This window comes from Salpingoeca rosetta (genome assembly GCF_000188695.1).
Source record: "Salpingoeca rosetta unplaced genomic scaffold supercont1.40, whole genome shotgun sequence".
Taxonomy (NCBI): Eukaryota; class Choanoflagellata; order Craspedida; family Salpingoecidae; genus Salpingoeca; species Salpingoeca rosetta.
This window is the reverse complement of record NW_004754894.1, coordinates 61,171-81,170: the sequence shown is the minus strand read 5'-3', so window position 1 is coordinate 81,170 and position 20,000 is coordinate 61,171. Positions and strand designations below refer to the sequence as shown.

Here is a 20,000-nt window from a genome sequence, read left to right as displayed (position 1 = left end):
ACATCCACCTCTCGTCCCCCACAGCCATAGACAACACGCATCCACACCCATACACGCACACAACATACCACAACAACAATGGGACGCCGGCGGCAAACGCAGATGACGCTGGTGGACGCGTTTCAGCAGGCGCAGAAGAACGTGGTGCATCACGATGCATGCGTGGCTGCATCCCTGCAGATCTTTGAGCAGCACGTGGGAGAGGAGCGACGCCTCGACGGGCTGCAGGCCTTCAACGACAGCTTCTTTGATCTCTTCAACCGCTGCTTGATTGTGTTCAAGCGAGAGCCCGCTGTCGAGCGCGTGATTGAGTTTGCAGTCAAATTTGTGGCCGCAACAACTACAGCATCATGCTTCCCATCCCTTGACGATGAGGAGGAGGAGGAGGAGGAAGATGAAGAGGAAGAGGAGGACCAGGTGGATGCATTCTCGTTCATGAACGCCTTCATTCAGCATCTGGTGAACATCAGCGATGCAAGGGACAAGGCCGTGCGCTTCCGCGCATGCCAGACCCTGAGCAAGCTCCTGCACGCATTGGATGAGGAGGCAGAGGTCGATGACGATATTTGGGAGGCCATGCAGGCCGCCATGCTCACCCGCATCCGCGACAAGATCCCCGTGGTCCGCGTGCAGGCCATCAACGCTCTGAGTCGACTCCAGGATCCCAGCGACATGGACTGCCCTGTCATCAACGAATATCGCCAGCGCCTCATTGCCGACGGCAGCCCAGGTGGGTCGTTGTGTATGTGTGTGTTTGTAAGTGGGTGAGTGTGCGTCAGAGAGAGAAAGAGAGAGAGAGAGAGAGAGAGTGTGTGTGTGTGTGTGTGTGTGTGTTTGTGTGTGTGTGTGTGTGTTTTACGTTTGTCTGCGTTTGTGTGCGTGTATGTGCGTACGTGCGTGTGTGTGTGCGTACATTTATGCTTGTACGCGTGTACAGACACCGATGTGGCGTGCTCACGCTTATGTTGAACTTCTGGCCAAACCAGACGTGCGCAAGACTGCCTTGGTGCAGATTGCAATGAACAAGGCCACAATCACCGACATTATTTCCCGCTCCCGAGACGTCAAGGACGTTGTCCGCAAGGCTCTCTACACTGTGCGTGCGTGTGTGTGTGTGTGTGTGTGTGTGTGTGTGTGTGTGTGTGTGTGTGTGTGTGTACGTGTGTGTACGTGTGTGTATGTGTGTGTGTGTGTGTGCGTGGTGAATGCTTGCCTTGGGTATGTGTTCATACCCCCGTCTTACATCCGTGCTTCCTTGTCGATGCATGTTCAATCGTGGCACGCAATTCATCAACGCAATGCCCAAACCACACGGCTTCACTGCAGGTGTTGAAGGACAAGCTTGACCTGCGCGCCCTCAGCATTCAAGCACGCCTCGACCTCGTCCGCGACGGCCTCAACGACCGCTGCTGTGAGCGCTGTGTGTGTGTGTGTGTGCGTGTGTGTCTTTGTGAGGTGGTGCGTTGATGTTTATATGAGTGCGTCCACGTGTCTGTGAGGTGGTGCGTTGATGTGTATACGAGTACGTGTGCGAGTATGAGCGGTGCAAAGACGAGTGCGTGTTGGTGATTATTTGCACACTGTAGCCTGGCTTTAACACGAACCACAACATGTCAACTCACGCACTTGGTTGTCTGCGTCTTGTGCTCACAGCGGACGTACGTGACGCGTGCGCAAAGTTGATTGTCAACGGGTGGCTTGAGCAGCTTGGAAAAGACCCGGCACAGCTGTTTGACATGCTTGATGTCGAGACAGACGAAACCACAAACGAGCTCGTGGCAAAGGCCATGCTTGAACACGGTACGAAGGGTGCGTGTGTGTGTGCGTGTGCGTGTGTGCGTGTCTGTGCGTGTCTGTGCGTGCGTGTGTGTGTGTGTGTGTGTGTTTGTGTGTGTGTGTGTTGTGCTTGTATTTTTTCAACACGCATGCGCTTCCGTGTTTGTGAGATCGCAATGAGTTGTTAAATGGATGACGCCTTCCCTCACTTCCCTCTTACGGTCTCCCGTGCTGTGTTGTTGGCCAATCAGGTGCAGAGGCAGACGGCTGGAAGCAGCCAACGGTGGACACCATCTCGTCCTCCAATGCGTTTTGGTGGCGAATGCTATGCGGCCATTTGCATCACAAGCAGGACCACGACGCCCTTGATTGCGTGCTTCCCGTCGCGTCGACGCTGGCGCAGATGCTCGATGAGCTTGCAACTTTCATCGTGCAGGTGTGCGCGTGTGCGTGCGTGCTTGCATGTGTGTGCGTATGCGCGTGTGTAATTATGTGTGTGCGTCTGTCTCACACACACACACAGAGACATATTGAGTGCCACTGTGTATTTCTGGCGTTGTGAACAAGCACACATGACTGGACTTGCCATGCCATTGTGCACCAAGAACTACAGGCTTAAAATTACTCTGTTTCTTTCGTTCTTTGCTGACGTATGTCACGAACCAACCGCACAGGCCCGCACTCGACTGCACGAGCTGAACAGCGACGTGTTGCTGGACGACGGAGCCGATGCGACAAATGACGAAGACCTGGAGGACCTTCAAGTTCGCGTGGAGAGCGCAACGTTTGTGTTTTGCCAACTCCTCAAACTGGCAAAGTTTGTCGACTACTCGGACGAAGCCGGCCGCCGCGCCATGTCCTCGCGCATCAGGTTGGCCTGTGTGTGAATGAGAGAGAGAGAGAGTGAGTGTGTGTGTGTGTGTGTTTGCCAAGTGTGTTTCTTTGTGTGTGTGTGTGTGTGTTTGCCAAGTGTGTTTCTTTGTGTGTGGTGTGTGTTTGCCAAGTGTGTTTCTCTGTGCGTGTGTTTGTGTTTTGCTTTCTCGGCAAGGTAGAGATATTCAGAATTGTTATGGTTTGTTCACGTTGCATGACATCAAATCGTTGCAGGTCACTGCTCGTGAATCACTGGAACGAGCTGACGGAGACAGCCATGACAACGTGCCTTGAGCTCCTGACGACACTGCACCCAATCGCCTCGGAGCGCTTGCAGCTGTTGGGCGACATTGTGCACGATGTACAAGACGTCAACCGCACACAAGACGATGAAGACGATGAAGAAGAAGAAGAAGAAGAGGAGGAAAAGCAGTGCATGTCGCCAGAGTGTACGCTGACCAAGCTGCAGATTCTTGTGTTTGCTCTCAAGCAATTGCGCACCGCACCCCGCAACACCTGCCTCGGTGGCCTTGTGGACACCCTCATTCTCTCTTGCATTCAGGTACATGTATGTGTGTGCGCATGTGTACAGGTGATTGGAATTCCGTGAGTGTGAGAGTGTGTTTGAGTTGCAGCTGCTGTGTGTGAATGTGAAACAGCAGCTGTACGATGGGCCGGAGGTCTATTCCCACTCCCGCCACACTTCTGGCCTGCTGCTTGTTGGTCTTCACGCCAGTCGAATTCCCGACACTCACGTTTCGTTTGCGCCCCACCATTGCAGAGTGCCGATGCCGACATTCGCAACGCAGCCGTAAAGTGCCTTGGGCTGTGCTGCATTGCTGACAAAACATTTGCGCAGGCGCACCTCCTGCTCCTGCTCCAAGTCGCACAGGTCAGCGGGATGGTCATGTGCAAGGAAAGGCTGGCCCACAATGACACAGTTGTTCTCGAAAGTTCCGCTGCTGTGTTGTCTCTCTCAGACACACACACGCACGCACGCACACTCTCACTCACACTCACACCCTCACTCACTCACTCACTCACTCACTCACTCACTCACTCACGCTCACACACACACACACAGGTGGATCAAGAGGCGCTTCAGCTGACGGCACTGAAGATTCTGTTTGATCTTGTGCTTGCGTTTGGCGTGGCTACGCTCACGGGCAACGCGAAGGGGAGCGAGACAGATAACGATGGCGACAGCAGCATGAGCAGCAGGCAATCAGATTCAGAGGACACGGAGCAAACTGCGCCAGCAAACACACAGGTGATCACTGTTGACTGTTGCCATGTCGTCTTATCGCGATGGCTTGGAGGGGGAAGGACGGAGATTCGTGCACACTGTTGACTCACACACACACGCCCATCACGCACGTATCAATTTGTTGTGGCAGACAACGATCATTCCCGTGTTGAAGCGATACCTGGACAGTGACGATGACAATCTCCGCTGCGCTGCGGTGGAGGGCTTTGCCAAGCTGCTGCTGCACAATCACATCACGAGTGCGCAGATCTTCTCGCACCTTGTCATCCTGTACTTCAACCCACTGACAACGGAAGACGTGACGCTCCGCCAGTGTCTGAGCGTGTTCTTCCCAGCGTACGCGTTCTCCTCCCGTGCACACCAGGTGAGCAAAGAGGGGGGAGGGGCGTGATGGGGGCGCACTGATATTCGTCGCCGTGTTGTTGTTGGTGGTGGTGCCGTTAGGGGCAGCGCTGTTGTGGTTTTGAGACAGGGAGTAAGTTGACTGCTGTGCGTGTGGGGGGGGGGGTCATTTTGCTGTTGCGGTGTCGTTGTGGCACTCGTGCACGTCTCCACTCGTGGAGCTTGACGATTCGACGTCGCTTATTTCGCGCCGTGCTGGTGTTGCAGGATGTGATTGAGGAGGCGTTTATGCCGACAATCCGCACGTTTGCGCTGGCGCCAAGGAGCTCTCCGCTGTATTCTGTCAAGTTGCAGGATGCTGTTGACCTGTTTGTGTATCTCACGGGCGCAGTTGACGGATCGGAGGTGGGCCTGCCTGCCACCGCTGATCTTGGCTTGCATCACAGCGTCGCCATGACCATGGCAAACGAAGTGCTGTCCGAACCAGAGGGCGCGGCCGTCAAACCCCTGTGCAAGGTGTGTGTGTGTGTGTGTGTGTGTGTGTGTGTGTGTGTGTGTGTGTGTGTGTGTGTGTGTGTGCATGCTGTGTGTGTGTATGCATGCATGTTATTTGTGCGTGGCTTCGGTACTGTTTGTGTGCTTGTTTGGTTGCTTGGATGGTGTGTTTCCTGTGTTGTCAGCAGCATTGAAGTCATGTTCATGTACCGTCTACAATCAATTCCTCATCTCAAACCCGTTTCGTCGTGTACAGGCACTGTCAATGCTGGACTATTCTGCCATGGATGATGCAACGCGGCAAGCGCTGTTTGTGTTGGGCGAAAGCATGCTGCAACACGTGGATGACCGCTTTGCCAAGGGCTCATTGCGCAAGGTGTGAGGATGTTTGTTTGTTTGTTTGTTTGTTTGTTTGTTTGTTTGTTTGTTTGTTTGTTTGTTTGTTTGTTTGTTTGGGTTGTTTGCTTGGTTGTTTGGGTTGTTGGCTTGGGTTGTTTGGGTTGTTTGGGTTGTTGGCTTGCTTGACTTGATTTGCTTGTTTGTTTTGGAAAACGAGCGTTGGAGGTTTACATTGTCAGGTTTGTGGATGGTTGTACTGCTCACATGTGCGCTCAACAAACTTGATGCATCATGGATTCAGATGATGGACGCGTTGAATGTTGACGGATCAGGTAAATGTCTTTCTTCCGTGCAAAGCCACTGCGACTGTGCATACCAGGCACTTGTGCACATGATGTGAACAAATTGACTGCGGCGTTGTTCATGCTCACAAGTGAACCTTGTGTGCCTTGCTTGTAACTTGGCCATGTACAGGCATCAGCGAGGAAGCCCGAGAAGCATTGGCAGAAAAACAAACCGCACATCAGGCAACGCGCGCGGAAGGTGCGTGTGGTTGTTGCGCATGTTGCAATTGCTGATGTTCACGACACCACCCACACTCACACACACACACTCTCTCTCTCTCACTCACACACACACTGCACAGACCTTCGGGAAACGGGCCTGGTTGCCGCTCCAAGCAAACGCCAGCGGGCATCCCGTGCTGCCAAGGCACGCGCAGCGACCACGCTCAAGCAGAACATGCGTGCCGACTCTGCTGATGCCTATGACGGCGCTGCAAGTGACATTGCAGATGATGACGACGAGGAGGAGGAGGTGCACAAAGTGGCATCGGCATCACAGTCGCAGCGTCGCAGGCAACCCCAACGCCGGGCCCGTGTTGTGGACGACAACGAGAGTGATGAAGAAGACATTGACGACCTTCTCTCAGCATCAGAGCAGGAGCAGGAATCAGATGCAGCCGAACAAGAGGAGGAAGAAGATGGCGAGGAGTTTGAGATTGAGCAGGTGCGTATTTGTGCGCATGCACGTACATGTGTGCGTGTGCGTGTGTGTGTGTGTGTGTGTGTGTGTGTGTGTGTGTGTGTGTGTGTGTGTGTGTGTGTGTGTGTGTGTGTGTGTGTGTGTGTGTGTGTGTGTGTGTGTGTGTGTGTGCAAGTGTGTATATTTTATTGCATGAGTTTGTGTGTGCATCTCTGCGTCCTGAAGCAGCGAGTTCGCGATATCACCAAGCTGACGTTGTTTTCTGTCTTCCACATCTGGGGTTCAGCTGATGAAGGTGAAGCACAAAGGGCGCAAGCGCTTCTTCCAAGTGCGCTGGAAGGACACCGATCCAAGGTGAGGAAGGGGCGTTGGAACCCGGACACATTTTGCGTGCGTGCGGATGTGTGAGTATGTGCGTGTGTGTGCGTGTGTGCGTGTGTGTGTGTGTGTGTGTGCGTGCGGATGTGTGAGTATGTGTGTGTGTGTGTGTGTGTGTGTGTGTGTGTGTGTGCGGTGTGACCTGGTTGTCGTATTTGTGCATGGACACTGCTGCTTGGTGGTGCTCACGCAGCCATGCCTCATGTGTGACTCTGCCTGCTGTTCCTGCTTCCAGTGAGGACACATGGGAGCCCGAGGAGAACCTGCCGGAAGACCTTGTTGCCGGGTTTGACGAAGCTCGCAAACAAGACAAGGAGAATGTTCGCCGTCAGCGGTCACGAAAGGCCAAGCCACAGTGCGTGCATGGCAGTGTTGTGTTCGTGTATTAGTGTGCGTTAGACATGCTTATGTGCTCTACTCATGTGCTGCGATGAATTCTCCTTGACTCGCTGATTTGGCTGTGGTGCACTGCTTCTCTTAAACAGGCGAGGCAAGGGCGGCCGTGCTGCCTCGGCGAGCCACGACACGGAGATTGATGTGCTGTTGATGAGCGATGATGAGTGATTGATGGCAGCCGTGCCGGTAGTGTTGGTGCGAGGTGATGGTAGCGAGCGAGCGGGTGCGTGTGTGAGTCGGTGAATGAGTAAGTGGACCACATAGCTTGCTTTTGACATGCTATGCCATGTGAATGCTTGGATGTGTTGATTTCCTTTCTTCCTCGATGCTTCTTTTTTGTGTGTGGAGTAGTAGTGGAGTTGTGTGGTGTTCCCAGAAAAAGCCCTCTCTTTGCTTCCTTTCTTTTGCTTTCTTGCTGCATTGATTGTTTGCCGGATGTGTTGGTGGTTTGGTCTGTTGATTGGCCACCTCCTTGTTCACCTTTTGCTCCCTTTGATGGGCCCCTTGGCGTGTCCTGTTCATGTTCACGTGCGTTCTCCTTCTCTGTCTTGTGCTGTCAGGCTGTCTGCGTTCTCTCTTGCATGCTTGCTGTGTTGCATATGTCATTGCTGTTGAAAACCAAGAATGAACTTGAACCGCATCGCATCAAGTGAACGATGACAATGACATGAGTTAACAGTGTGAGCCACGCAAACAAAGCCTTCAAGCAAGCGAGCTAGCAGACGAGCTCGCAGAGAAACAAGCAGATGAGCAGACGAGCAAGGGACGGCGCGTTTCTCCCGGTCTCAGCACCAAAACAAAAAAAAGAAAAAGATGAGGTCAGGACGGGGTTCGAACCCGCGCTTTCGATTGAAAATCACGGCCTAAACGTGACGCCTTAACCACTCGGCCACCTGACCATCGGATATCACAGCTAATTTTCTGTCATTCCGTCACATATCAATCTATACCCAACTTTGTCACCTCGTCCTCAAATCTGCACTTTCGCCCATTTGATAAAACTGCCAGCAAACAACCACCCTTGCGAACGAACACCCAACTGCAGCAGCACAAAAGAGCACAGCGCGGCCGCCACGTATTCTCACACACGCGGCGAACGCACACACACACACACTCACACATAAAGCAACGGCAACAGCACAGCCACTGACCAGCTGGCTGAACTCCCTCACATCATCATCATCATCATCACACCCAGCTCAGCAACGTGCGAGCACGGCGACCCGAAGACCTTGAAGTAGTTTGTAGTTGCTGTTCTCTTTCTAACACACACACAATCAGCCATGGCTGAGCACCGCCTTCGCGAGCAGCAGTACGAGTACAATGCGGTACGTGATGCACCCGATTCCACGTGCGTCATGTGTGATGTGCCCGTGTGTGCGTGTGTGTGTGTGTGCGTGTGTGTGTGTGCGTGTGTGTGTGTGTGTGTGTGTGTGTGTGTGTGTGTGTGTGTGTGCGAGCGTGACGTGTCTATGCTCGCACCCCTTCCTTTCTGACGCGCGCTCCAAGTGACTTAACTGCATATGTATGTCTGTGTGTTCACCCACCCCTTTGCTTCCTCACCCCCCCCCCCCCCGCTCCTTCTTCCTGTAGAACGCCAACTTGGTGTTGCAAGCTGACCGGAAGCTGCTCGACATTCGGGTGCGTGATGACGCGACCGGTGAGGTCAAGTCCCTCAAGGGCCACCTCGACACAGTACGCATGGGCGACCGCGCCGTGCGCTCCATGCCACAGGACCTGCAGGAGCGCAAGAAGCGCCGCGCAGAGGCTCAAAGCAAGAAGAAGCCCGCGGCGTCGCTGCCTTCCTCCGTCCTCGCCAACTTTGCCGACCTCGGCCTCAAGTACTACCCAAAGACAAAGGACACGCAGCACTTTTACGAGCTCATCCTCTCCTACATCACCGACTTCCTCGGCAGCCAGCCCCAGGACATCCTCATGGGCGCCGCCGACGAGATCCTCGCCGTGCTCAAGGACGAGGACATCAAGACAAAGGACAAGCAGCACGAGATCGCCTCCCTGCTCGGCCAGCGCGTCTCCGACGAAGAGTTTACGCGCCTCGTCGGCCTGAGCCAGAAAATCACAGACTACCACGACACCACAGCCATGGAGGAAGAGGAGGAGCCCCTGGACGATGACACGGGCGTCGCCCTCGTCTTCGACCGCGATGAGGAAGAGGAGGAAACCACAGCCGCCGCCATGGCCGGCGACGAGGACGCAGAGGACCTCGATGAGGTCAAGGACATGGAGGAGGACGAGGAAGAGGAAGAGGCTGAGGCTGACATTGTCCGGGCCAACCTGCAGCGTGAGGCTGCGGCGGCCGCCGCCGCCGGCGACACGCTCAACCCCAGCGACCTTGACGCCTTCTGGCTCCAGCGCCAGCTCGGCCAGTATTCCAAGGATGCCATGGAGACGCAGAAGCTGGCAGACCAGTCCCTCAAGGTTCTCGGCGAGGCCAAGGACGACCGCGAGTGCGAGAACCGCCTCGTGCAGGTGCTCGGCTTTGACAAGTTCGACTTTGTCAAGATCCTGCGCAAGCACAGGAACCTCATCTACCACTGCATCATGCGCGCCAAGGCCCAGTCTGACGCCGAGCGTCGCGCCATCGAGGCAAAGATGCGCGCCGATGACGAGCTTGCGCCGGCGCTCAAGCTGCTCAAGGAAGGCGCAGAGGGCGACAGCCGCGCCGAGGCCAAGGCACGCAAGGAGGCCCAGCGGCAAGGAAAGCTGGACCGCGACTTGGACACGGACGTGCGCGACGCCCACATCACCAAGCAGGTGCTCAACATTGACAACCTCGTCTTCTCCCAAGGCAGCCACCTCATGGCCAACCGCAAGTGCGCCCTGCCAGAGGGCTCCTTCCGCAAGTCCCACAAGGGCTACGAGGAGGTGTACGTCCCCGCCCTCAAGGCCAAGCCGCTCAGCGAGAACGAGAAGCTGGTGCCCATCTCATCGCTCCCAGACTGGGCACAGAAGGCCTTTAAGGGCTTCAAGAACCTCAACCGCGTGCAGAGCCAGCTCTTCCCCACGGCGTTTGGCTCCAATGAGAACCTCCTCGTCTGCGCCCCAACAGGTGCAGGCAAAACCAATGTGGCCTTGCTCACCATCCTTCACGAGATTGGCAGGCACCTCCTCCCCGACGGCAGCGTCGACATTGAAAACTTCAAGGTGTGGATGTGTGTGTGTGTGTATGTGATTTTGGCGATGGCATATTTCAGTGCTTGGTGTTCTTGCTGCTGCTGTTGCTGCTGCATCGTGTGTTCACCTTTTCCCGTGTGCTCTTCTTTTTTTTTTTTCGACCTTGCTCGCATGCACACTCACTCACACTTACATTCACACACACACGTTCTGGCCATCCCCTTGTCCTTCCTTTGCTCCCACCTTACCCTGCACAGATTGTGTACATTGCGCCAATGAAGTCGCTTGTTGCGGAGATGACGGGTAACTTCTCCGCACGCCTGGAGCCATACAACCTGAGCGTGGAGGAACTCACCGGTGACCAGTCCCTGACCAGGGAGCAGATTTTCAACACCAACGTCCTCGTCTGCACGCCCGAAAAGTGGGATGTCATCACACGCAAGGGCGGCTTTGAGGGCGTCGTTGGCCTCGTCATCATCGATGAGATTCATCTCCTCCACGATGAGCGCGGCCCCGTGCTCGAGTCCATCATTGCCCGCAGCATTCGCCAAGTCGAGCGCACACAGGAGAGCCTCCGCCTTGTTGGCCTCTCCGCAACATTGCCAAACTATGAAGACGTCTCTGCTCTCCTGCGCGTTGACCCCAGCAAAGGTGCGACCCCCCGTGTGTCGTGCATCTGTGTGCGGTGTGTGTCTTCTGCTGTTCTGTGCTTGAACCGCTTGTTCTTGTTCTTGTTCTTGTGCGCACGCGTGTGCCTATGCATCGCAGTTGAGTTGTTTCACGCCTCACACTTATACACTCACCTCAACTCAACTCAACTCACCTCACGCAACCAATTTCCCTACATTCCTACCCCCGCCGACATTCCCATGTTTTTATTTGTGTGCCGCCAGGTCTCTTCTTCTTCGACAACAGCTTCCGCCCCTGCCCCTTGGAACAGCAGTACATTGGCATCACGGAGCGCAAGGCCCTCAAGCGCTTCCAGCTCATGAACGACATCCTGTATGACAAGGTTGTTGCCAACGCCGGCCGCAACCAGGTGCTTGTGTTCACGCACTCGCGCAAGGACACCGCCAAGACGGCCCGCATGCTGCGCGACATGTGCCTGCAGAAGGAGATGCTTGGTGCCTTCCTCCGCGAGGATTCAGCCAGCGTGGAGATTCTCCGGGACTCTGCCGAGGCCACCAAGAACCGCGACCTCGTGGACCTCCTCCCACACGGCTTTGCCATCCACCACGCCGGCATGACCCGCGCGGACCGCACGCTTGTCGAGGATCTCTTTGCCGGCCGCCACATCCAGGTGCTCGTCTCCACGGCCACGCTTGCCTGGGGTGTTAACCTTCCCGCCCACACCGTCATCATCAAGGGCACCCAAGTCTACGCCCCAGACAAGGGCGGCTGGACCGAGCTGTCCCCGCTCGATGTGCTGCAGATGCTTGGTCGCGCTGGCCGCCCTCAGTTCGACAAGCAAGGCGAGGGCATCCTCATCACCACACATGCCGAGTTGCAGTACTACCTCTCCCTCCTCAACGAGCAGCTCCCCGTTGAGAGCCAGTTTATGTCCAAGCTCGCAGACAACCTCAACGCCGAGATTGTTGCAGGTACGTCCTCCTGTGCTGCCTGCATACAGGCAGAACACACACACACACACACACACACACACACTCTCTCTCTCTCTCTCTCTCTCTCTCTCTCTCCCCCCCCCCTCTCTGTCCGAGCCAACGATGCAAACTATTTTAATCTGTCAATCCCATGACAATTTACCATGATTACAACAACCTCTAGGTTACTGAGGCTCGTGTTTCTGCTTTTGCTCCACCTTATATGTGGGCGTGCGGTTACGCTGCATGTCGTCCTGTTACCTTCCTCCTTTCCTTCAACTTTCCTCCTCCTTCTCCCCCTCTTCTTTTGGGTTTGAGCCAACGATGCAAACTTTATCATAATCTGTCAATCCCATGACATTTTCCGTGATTACATCTACCTCTAGGTTACTGAGGCTCTGCCAACCCTCTCCTTGTTCCTCTTTATGTGTTGTCTCTCCACATCCTCCTCATTTTGTCTGTTGTATCTCTTGTGCGAGGCGCATGGGGTGTCACCGGTGATGCAAACTTATCATAATCTGTCAATCCCATGACATTTCACCGTGATTATATTTACCTCTAGGTTACTGAGGTGCATCCACCTCGTCTCGTTTCCCCTCCCACTTTGACATTCCCCTTGCTCCTTTCCTTCCTTCCTTTTTTTTTTTTTTCAATCCCCATCCCTTACCCTTACAAGCCAGCACGCACGCGCTTGTGTGGCTGTCACCAGCTTGTTTACGATGAACCACACTCACAATGTGCATGAACTTGGTTGCGTGATACACCTCACAGGTACGGTGCAGAACCTCGATGAGGCCGTGCAGTGGCTTTCGTACACATACTTGTATGTGCGTCTGCTGCGTAACCCTGCCCTCTACGGCGTGACGGCGGACGACCTTCGCAACGACCCCGTACGTTTATTTATGCTCGCGCTTCCATTTGCATGGCTCGCTTGACCGGCTCTCTGTTGGCTGGTTTGGGTGTCTCGGGCCACTCATATCACTCCTTGTTCGGCACTTGCACTTGTTCAATATCGTAATGGTTCCTTCAGAAACTGGAGCGCTTCCGTGCCAACCTCGTGCACACCGCGGCCCTCCAGCTTGACAAGAGCAACTTGCTCAAGTACGACAGGAAAACTGGAAACTTCCAGGTTTGTAAGCACTTGCGTGTGTGTGTGTGCTTGGCGATTGGCTTTGTTGTTTGCTTGGTGTCGTGTGCATGCGATGACAAGGTCACCGTCCGCTTACCAACAACCTCGTTTCCCTTGCGTTCGTGCATGCACGCAGGTGACGGATCTTGGTCGCATTGCTAGCCACTACTACTGTGACTTTCACACCATCAGCATGTACAACAGCTTGCTCAAGCCCACCTTGACGGAGATTGAGTTGCTACGCATCTTCTCCCGCTCCAGCGAGTTTAAGCTCGTCAGGGTGCGTTGAACGCTTGGGGTTTACCTCTGCTCTGACGTGCGGGTGATGTGCTGTTGTTTGTTTGTTTGTTTTGCTTTGTTCCACCGTTTCCTCGTCGTTGTTGCCACGCTCGTCCATGCTTTTCACGACTATCAGTCATGCTCACCCGCCTCACCCATCCACACCTTCGCCTTTTCTTGCTTCATTTGCGTGCAGGTTCGGGAAGAGGAGAAGCTTGAGTTGCAGACCCTGATGGAGCGCGTCCCCATCCCCATCAAGGAGAGCATTGATGAGCCGAGCGCAAAGATCAACGCGCTGCTGCAGTCGTACATCTCCAAACTCAAACTGGACGGCTTCTCTCTTGCATCAGACATGGTTTACATCACGCAATCTGGTACGTTGCACACCACTTGCCCCCTTTCATTGGACACACTGAATGTTGTTTTCGGTTGCTGTTTGCGGTTTGTTTGGTGTGCGGGTTTGTGGGGTTTGTACTGGTGTGAGCGTACCATCGCTGCTGTTTTCTGCTGAATGCTGCTGTTTTCTGCTCCTTGTGGTGGCCGATGCTCATTGCGCGTTGTTCTTGCCTTGCTGCTGCTGCTGCTTCACTTGTCCAGCTGGTCGCCTGATGCGTGCCATCTTTGAGATTGTGCTTCGTCGTGGCTGGGCCCAGGTTGCAGGCCGCGCCCTCACCCTCTGCAAGATGATTGACCGCCGCATGTGGGCAACGTAAGGCGCCTTTCTCTTCCATGCCCACGGGTTGTCACGTTTACTCCTTGGATCGCTGCTTCGCTTGCGTTCCTTGCCCGCCAACTTCATTTCTTGTGTGTGTATGTGTGGCTCTTGTTTCTGCTTGCCTCACCACCTCACGTTTGTGTGCCAATCACTTGCAGGGCGTGTCCACTGAAGCAATTCCCTAAGCTGAACCCTGTTGCGGTGCAGAAACTGGAGCGCAAGGGCCTTTTCTGGTCCCAACTGACAGAGCTCAGTCACACCGAGCTTGGCGAGCTGATTCGCACGCCCGCGGTGAGTCCTCCAGATCTGGTGTTGTTGTTGCTGTTGTTGTTGGTTGTTGTTGCTGCTGCTGCTGCTGCTTCTTGGCTTTGTGTTTTGCTGCGCACGAGTCACTTGTTGTCACGCTCACGATTTACTACCCCAATGTTTTTTGTTTTTTGGTCGTTACTTTGTCTTTATCAACAACAGCTGGGCAAGACCCTTCACAAGTACATTCACTTGCTGCCCAAGATGGAGCTGAGCTCCTATGTCCAGCCCATCACCCGCACCACCCTCCGTGTGAAGCTCACCCTCAACGCTGACTTCCCTTGGGACGACGCTGTGCACGGCTCCCAGCAGAGCTTCTGGGTCTTCGTGGAGGTGTGTTTGGAAGCAACTTGTCGAGCCAACGGCTCGGTTGTGTGCCTCTGTGTGTCTGTGTGCGCGTGTGCCTTGCCTCCACCCAGCTCCTGATCTAAAGTGCTATGGCAACACGGTGCTCGGTCTCGGGCTCTCTCCTTGTATTCCCGACATCTCCGCATTTCTCTTGTCCTTCTTGTCCATCCTCCTGCAATTTCTTGCTTTTTCCACACACACACACACACACACACACACACACACACACACACACACACACACACACACACACACACACACACACACACACACACACACACACCCTTCCCCCTCTCCAGCCTTTTTTTTTCTTGTTTCGCTGTGCACTCCGATGATGAAGACTTTTCTTGTGGAGGGATTAGTACCGCGCCTGACCGTGCAAGCGCCCACCTCTTTCCCGTTGTTTCTCCCCATTCCCCTCTTTCGTTCTGCGCCTCTTCCTGTGTGCGGGCTGCTTCATGGTCTGGTGTCGCGAACATCTCGAAGATACTCGCGGATTATGAGAGCTGAGGAGTTGCACAGCTGATTTTTCCATCGTTCTTCTGTATTTGTGTGTGTGTGTGTGTACATCCTGGTGCTGCGCACACGCGCGCCCGCACACACACACACACAATCTCTCTCTCTCTCCCTCTCTCTCTCTCTCTCTCTCTCTCTCTCTCTCTCTCTCTCTCCCGCTGCGCCTTGCAACGCCTGCCTCACTCATCGCTCATCTCAACCGTCGATGTGCTTGCTCCTGGTGTGCGTGTGTCATAGGATGCGGACTCGGAGAACCTGTTGCATTATGAGTTTTTCTCACTCAAGAAGCGCTTTGCAGAACTGGACCACGTGCTTGAGTTTTTCGTGCCCATCACAGATCCCATGCCTCCCCAATACTTTGTCCGCGTCGTCTCTGACAGGTATGCGTATGTTGTGCAACACGACACTCATCGCACCGCATGCACATGAATCCTCCGTTGTGTCGGTTTGGCTTGTGTCCCCCTCCCCAGCCCTCTCCCCTGTTGTCTTGTCTTCCGTCCGTTTCCTATCCTGCCCCTTTGTGCGCGGCTGGTATTAGCTTTAGTCCGCCTGTGTTCCTGTGCCAATGGGAAGATGATGAACCTTGACGAAGCGCGAGTTGCGCGCTGAGGCTTGGGAAGCGGCCCAACCAGTGTCGGATCACCGGGGGATCCCTGCCGCGTTGCCATGGTTCTCTCTTGAGCCTGGTTGCTTTTGTTGAGGCCATGCCACTCGTGCGCAGCCCCTGTTGTTGGACCGGCAGTCTGCTGGGACGAACCACCGTGACCCTTGCCGTTATTTTCAGTGATTACGTTTATCGTCACCGTCTGATTCCCATGTTGCTTGTGCTGCGTCTGTTACTCTGTTACCGCTTGTTCTTCCTGCGCCGCCTCAACGATGCTCGCAACGGCGACCCTTTGATTCGATTCTCTTCCCATCCTCTTCCTCTTCATTTTGTTGTGTTTGCGCGCTGTTGTGTTTGCGTTTTTGGCGCTTGCTCCCTTTGTATCACCACTGCAGTTTTGTGGTGCGTGTTTGCTGTCGCATCGTCGTGGCTTTCGAGATGCGTGGGCGTGATGAACCTTGACGAAGCGCGAGTTGCGCGCTGAGGCTTGGGAAGCGGCCCAACCAGTGTCGGATCACCGGGGGATCCCTGCCGCGTTGCCATGGTTCTCTCTTAAGCCTAGTTGCTTTTGTTGAGGCCATGCCACTCGTGCGCAGCCCCTGTTGTTGGACCGGCAGTCTGCTGGGACGAACCACCGTGACCCTTGCCGTTATTTTCAGTGATTACGTTTATCGTCACCGTCTGATTCCCATGTTGCTTGTGCTGCGTCTGTTACTCTGTTACCGCTTGTTCTTCCTGCGCCGCCTCAACGATGCTCGCAAGGGCGACCCTTTGGTTCGATTCTCTTCCCATCCTCTTCCTCTTCTTCATTTTGTTGTGTTTGCGCGCTGGTGTGTTTGCGTTTTTGGCGCTTGCTCCCTTTGTATCACCACTGCAGTTTTGTGGTGCGTGTTTGCTGTCGCATCGTCGTGGCTTTCGAGATGCGTGGGCGTGATGAACCTTGACGAAGCGCGAGTTGCGCGCTGAGGCTTGGGAAGCGGCCCAACCAGTGTCGGATCACCGGGGGATCCCTGCCGCGTTGCCATGGTTCTCTCTTAAGCCTAGTTGCTTTTGTTGAGGCCATGCCACTCGTGCGCAGCCCCTGTTGTTGGACCGGCAGTCTGCTGGGACGAACCACCGTGACCCTTGCCGTTATTTTCAGTGATTACGTTTATCGTCACCGTCTGACCCTCGCATTCAACCCAGCCAGCAGAGATGGTTGTTTTCCTTTTCATCGGGGCTTCTGTTTTTCCCTACCCAATGTCTCTCCCTTTGCCGCATACGCGATTGTTTTTGTCTGCTGCCCCCTGTTCCTCTCCCACACACACACACACACACACATGTTCTCTCGTTCCTTGGCTACTTGCGCTTGATGCCAACCTTTGCATCCTCGCAACACATCACTCACGTGCACACGCGCAACCTCCTGCCTTTGTCCAGGTGGATCGGCTCGGAGACTGTGCTGCCAATTTCCTTCCGCCATCTGATTCTTCCCGAGCGCTTCCCGCCAACGACCGAGCTGCTTGACCTGCAGCCGCTGCCGGTGACGGCACTGAAGAAGCCCGCGTACCAGCGCTTCTACGTGAACCGCTTCAAGTACTTCAACGCCATTCAGACGCAGGTGTTCAACGCGCTGTACGACTCGGACGACAACGTCTTCGTCGGTGCGCCCACGGGCTCTGGCAAGACAGTGTGTGCCGAGCTGGCGATGCTGCGGTCCTTCTCGCAGAACCCCAACGCCAAGTGCATCTACGTGGCGCCGCTGCAGGAGGTGTGCAACCGCATGCTGCCCGCGTGGAAGGAGATGTTTGGCAAGGGGCTTGGCAAGACGGTGGTTGGCCTGACCGGCGACATGAGCGCCGACCTGAAGCTGCTGGCGAGCGCCAACGTTGTGGTGGCCACGCCCGAGCAGTGGGACGTGCTGTCGCGTCGCTGGAAGCAGCGCCGCCACGTGCAGAACATTGCGCTCTTCATCGTTGACGACGCGCACATGATTGGCGCGGAGAACGGGCCCGTGCTGGAGATTGTGTGCGCGCGCATGCGCTACATGGCCAGCCAGCTGGAGCGCAGGCTGCGCACCATCATGCTTGCCGTGCCCGTCGCCAACGCGCGCGAGATGGGCAGCTGGTGCGGCGTGTCCGGCTCCAACGTGTTCAACTTCCACCCCACCGTGAGGCCCGTGCCGCTGGAGCTGCACGTGCAAGGCTTCAATGCGGCGCACGCCACGGCCCGCCTCATGCACATGGCTCGCCCCGTGTTCAACGCCATCAAGCGCCACTCCCCCAACAAGCCCGTGCTCGTGTTTGTGCCCTCGCGCAAGCAGGCGCAGGTGACGGCTGTGGACCTGTATGCGTTCGCTGCGGCGGAGGGCGCGGACAAGCGCTTCATCGGCTGCGACGAGGAGGACCTCAAGCGCTTCACGGACCGGCTCAAGGACGAGCACCTGCGGGAGACGGCGCTGAGCGGCATTGCGTACCTGCACGAGGCGCTCGATGACGAGGACCGCCGCATTGTGACGCACCTCTTCACGTCCGGCGCCATCCAGGTGCTGGTGGCGTCGCGCGACCTTGCCTGGGGCCTGTCCACGCCGGCACACTTGGTTGTGCTGCAGGACACGCAGTACTACGACGGCAAGGACCACCGCTACGTCGACTACCCGCTGACGGACGTGCTGCAGATGATGGGGTACGCCGGGCGCCCTCTGCAAGATGACTGCGGCAAGTGCGTGCTGCTGTGCCAGTCCACCAAGAAGCAGGTCTTCAGCAAGTTCCTGAACGAGCCCATGCCTGTGGAGTCGCACCTCGACTATGTGCTGCACGACCACTTCAACGCCGAGGTTGTCACCAAGATTATCGAGCACAAGCAGGATGCGGTCGACTACCTGACCTGGACGCTCATGTACCGCCGCATGACGCAGAACCCCAACTACTACAACCTGCACGGCGTGACGCACCGCCACCTGTCGGACCACCTGTCCGAGCTGGTGGAGACGACGCTCAGCGACCTGGCGGAGAGCAAGTGCATTTCCGTTGACGAGGACAACGATGAGATTTCCGCGCTCAACCTGGGCATGATTGCCGCGTACTACTACATTGACTACACCACCATTGAGCTCTTCAGCCGCTCGCTCACGGACAAGACCAAGCTTAAGGGTCTGCTGGACATCATCTGCGCCGCCACGGAGTTCAAGAAGATCCCAGTGCGCTACCGCGAGGACCGCGTGCTGCGCGTGCTGGCCAAGAAGGTGCCGCTGAAGCCGCGCACCAAGGTGCTGTACAACGACCCGCACGTCAAGGCCAACCTGCTGATCCAGGCACACCTGTCGCGCTTGGAGCTGTCGCCGGAGCTGCAGCACGACCAGGAGCGGGTGCTGGCGATTGTGCCGCGCCTGATCCAGGCGTGTGTGGACGTGCTGTCGTCGAGCGCGTGGCTGGCGCCCGCGCTGGCTGCCATGGAGCTGTCCCAGATGATCACCCAGGCGGTGTGGGTCACGGATCCGCTGCTGCGGCAGCTGCCGCACATCACTCAGGATGCGCTGAAGCGGGCCAGCGAGAACGAGCTGGAGAGCATCTTCGACATCACCGAGTGCGAGGACGACGTGCGCGACAAGGTGCTGCAACTGTCGCCGGCGCAGATGGCGGATGTTGCGCGCTACTGCAACCGCTACCCAAGCATTGAGCTCGAGTACGAGGTTGAGGATGAGGAGGACGTGCATGCTGGCGCGCCCGTGCTTGTTTCTGTTGCGCTGGAGCGCGATGAGGATGAGGACGACGACACTCCCGTTGGACCCGTCATTGCGCCCTTCTACCCTCAGCGCAAGGAGGAGGCCTGGTGGTGTGTGATTGGCGACACGGCATCCAACAGGTGTGTTTCTGTTGCAGTGTACGCGTGTTTGAGGGGGGGAGGCTTGTGGGTGCTGTTTTGTGTGTGTGTGTGTGTGTGTGCGTATCCTTGGAGGTTGGCGTTCCCTTGTGGTTGGATTGTGTGTTGCCTTGCTCTGTCGCGTGCGTGCAAACATAATAAGAGCATTGCTCCCTTTGACTCACCCGTGCCTTGTTCTTGTTCAGGTTATTGGGCATCAAGCGCGTTGCGCTGCAGCAGCGCTCTCGCATCAAGCTGGACTTTGTTCCACCCGAGGAAGGCAAGCACACGTTCAAGCTGTACTTCATGTGCGACTCGTATCTCGGCTGCGACCAGGAGTACGACCTGGAGCTGGATGTCAAGGAGCCACTGGAGATGGACAGCAGCGAGGAGGAGTCGGAATCAGACGAGGAGTAACAGGGAGATGGTCGCGCCCACACTTTCCAACACAAGCGAGCGGGCGAGAGTGCTTCATATATGATTTGTCGTTGTTGTCGTCGTAACGTGTGTTTCGTGACTATGCGTTGACGCTGATGCTGTTACATTTTTTTCCTCAAGAAGGGTGTTACCGCCGCTTGTCATTGGCGGATGTCCCTATTCCTCCAGCGCTTGGTGTTTGTTTTGTCACTTGTGTCAACCCTTGTTCTGCCTCTCCCTCTTCCCTTTCCTATTTCCTT

At 55.7% G+C, this 20,000-nt stretch overlaps 2 protein-coding genes and 1 non-coding gene across 3 annotated transcripts in view; 2 read left to right on the top strand and 1 right to left on the bottom strand.

The window, feature by feature from the left end:
- PTSG_10953 (uncharacterized protein) overlaps positions 1 to 7,494 on the top strand; it is a 7,663-nt gene extending 169 nt beyond the window's left edge. Inside the window, exons 1-18 of the mRNA XM_004987822.1 lie at positions 1 to 730; positions 987 to 1,096; positions 1,327 to 1,411; positions 1,654 to 1,800; positions 2,028 to 2,212; positions 2,451 to 2,647; positions 2,884 to 3,211; positions 3,431 to 3,541; positions 3,734 to 3,919; positions 4,047 to 4,280; positions 4,526 to 4,774; positions 5,010 to 5,129; positions 5,394 to 5,424; positions 5,567 to 5,635; positions 5,739 to 6,100; positions 6,363 to 6,430; positions 6,690 to 6,809; positions 6,940 to 7,494. The exon at positions 1 to 730 is cut by the window's left edge and continues 169 nt beyond it. Coding sequence (XP_004987879.1) covers positions 79 to 730; positions 987 to 1,096; positions 1,327 to 1,411; positions 1,654 to 1,800; positions 2,028 to 2,212; positions 2,451 to 2,647; positions 2,884 to 3,211; positions 3,431 to 3,541; positions 3,734 to 3,919; positions 4,047 to 4,280; positions 4,526 to 4,774; positions 5,010 to 5,129; positions 5,394 to 5,424; positions 5,567 to 5,635; positions 5,739 to 6,100; positions 6,363 to 6,430; positions 6,690 to 6,809; positions 6,940 to 7,018 — 3,333 coding nt within the window. The 5' untranslated portion in view covers positions 1 to 78 and the 3' untranslated portion in view covers positions 7,019 to 7,494. The remainder of the gene's footprint in view (positions 731 to 986; positions 1,097 to 1,326; positions 1,412 to 1,653; positions 1,801 to 2,027; positions 2,213 to 2,450; positions 2,648 to 2,883; positions 3,212 to 3,430; positions 3,542 to 3,733; positions 3,920 to 4,046; positions 4,281 to 4,525; positions 4,775 to 5,009; positions 5,130 to 5,393; positions 5,425 to 5,566; positions 5,636 to 5,738; positions 6,101 to 6,362; positions 6,431 to 6,689; positions 6,810 to 6,939) is intronic.
- Positions 7,495 to 7,666: 172 nt separating this feature from the next.
- Positions 7,667 to 7,749, bottom strand: PTSG_20166. The gene has a single exon. It is a non-coding gene; the product is annotated as a tRNA-Leu (tRNA).
- A 165-nt stretch (positions 7,750 to 7,914) lies between these two features.
- PTSG_10952 (ASCC3L1 protein) overlaps positions 7,915 to 20,000 on the top strand; it is a 12,247-nt gene continuing 161 nt past the window's right edge. The window contains exons 1-14 of the mRNA XM_004987821.1: positions 7,915 to 8,178; positions 8,444 to 10,015; positions 10,243 to 10,636; positions 10,879 to 11,586; positions 12,358 to 12,476; positions 12,617 to 12,715; positions 12,852 to 12,995; positions 13,191 to 13,368; positions 13,592 to 13,703; positions 13,868 to 14,000; positions 14,178 to 14,348; positions 15,117 to 15,259; positions 16,903 to 19,326; positions 19,530 to 20,000. The exon at positions 19,530 to 20,000 is cut by the window's right edge and continues 161 nt beyond it. Of these exons, the coding sequence (XP_004987878.1) occupies positions 8,134 to 8,178; positions 8,444 to 10,015; positions 10,243 to 10,636; positions 10,879 to 11,586; positions 12,358 to 12,476; positions 12,617 to 12,715; positions 12,852 to 12,995; positions 13,191 to 13,368; positions 13,592 to 13,703; positions 13,868 to 14,000; positions 14,178 to 14,348; positions 15,117 to 15,259; positions 16,903 to 19,326; positions 19,530 to 19,740 (6,453 nt within the window). The 5' untranslated portion in view covers positions 7,915 to 8,133 and the 3' untranslated portion in view covers positions 19,741 to 20,000. The remainder of the gene's footprint in view (positions 8,179 to 8,443; positions 10,016 to 10,242; positions 10,637 to 10,878; positions 11,587 to 12,357; positions 12,477 to 12,616; positions 12,716 to 12,851; positions 12,996 to 13,190; positions 13,369 to 13,591; positions 13,704 to 13,867; positions 14,001 to 14,177; positions 14,349 to 15,116; positions 15,260 to 16,902; positions 19,327 to 19,529) is intronic.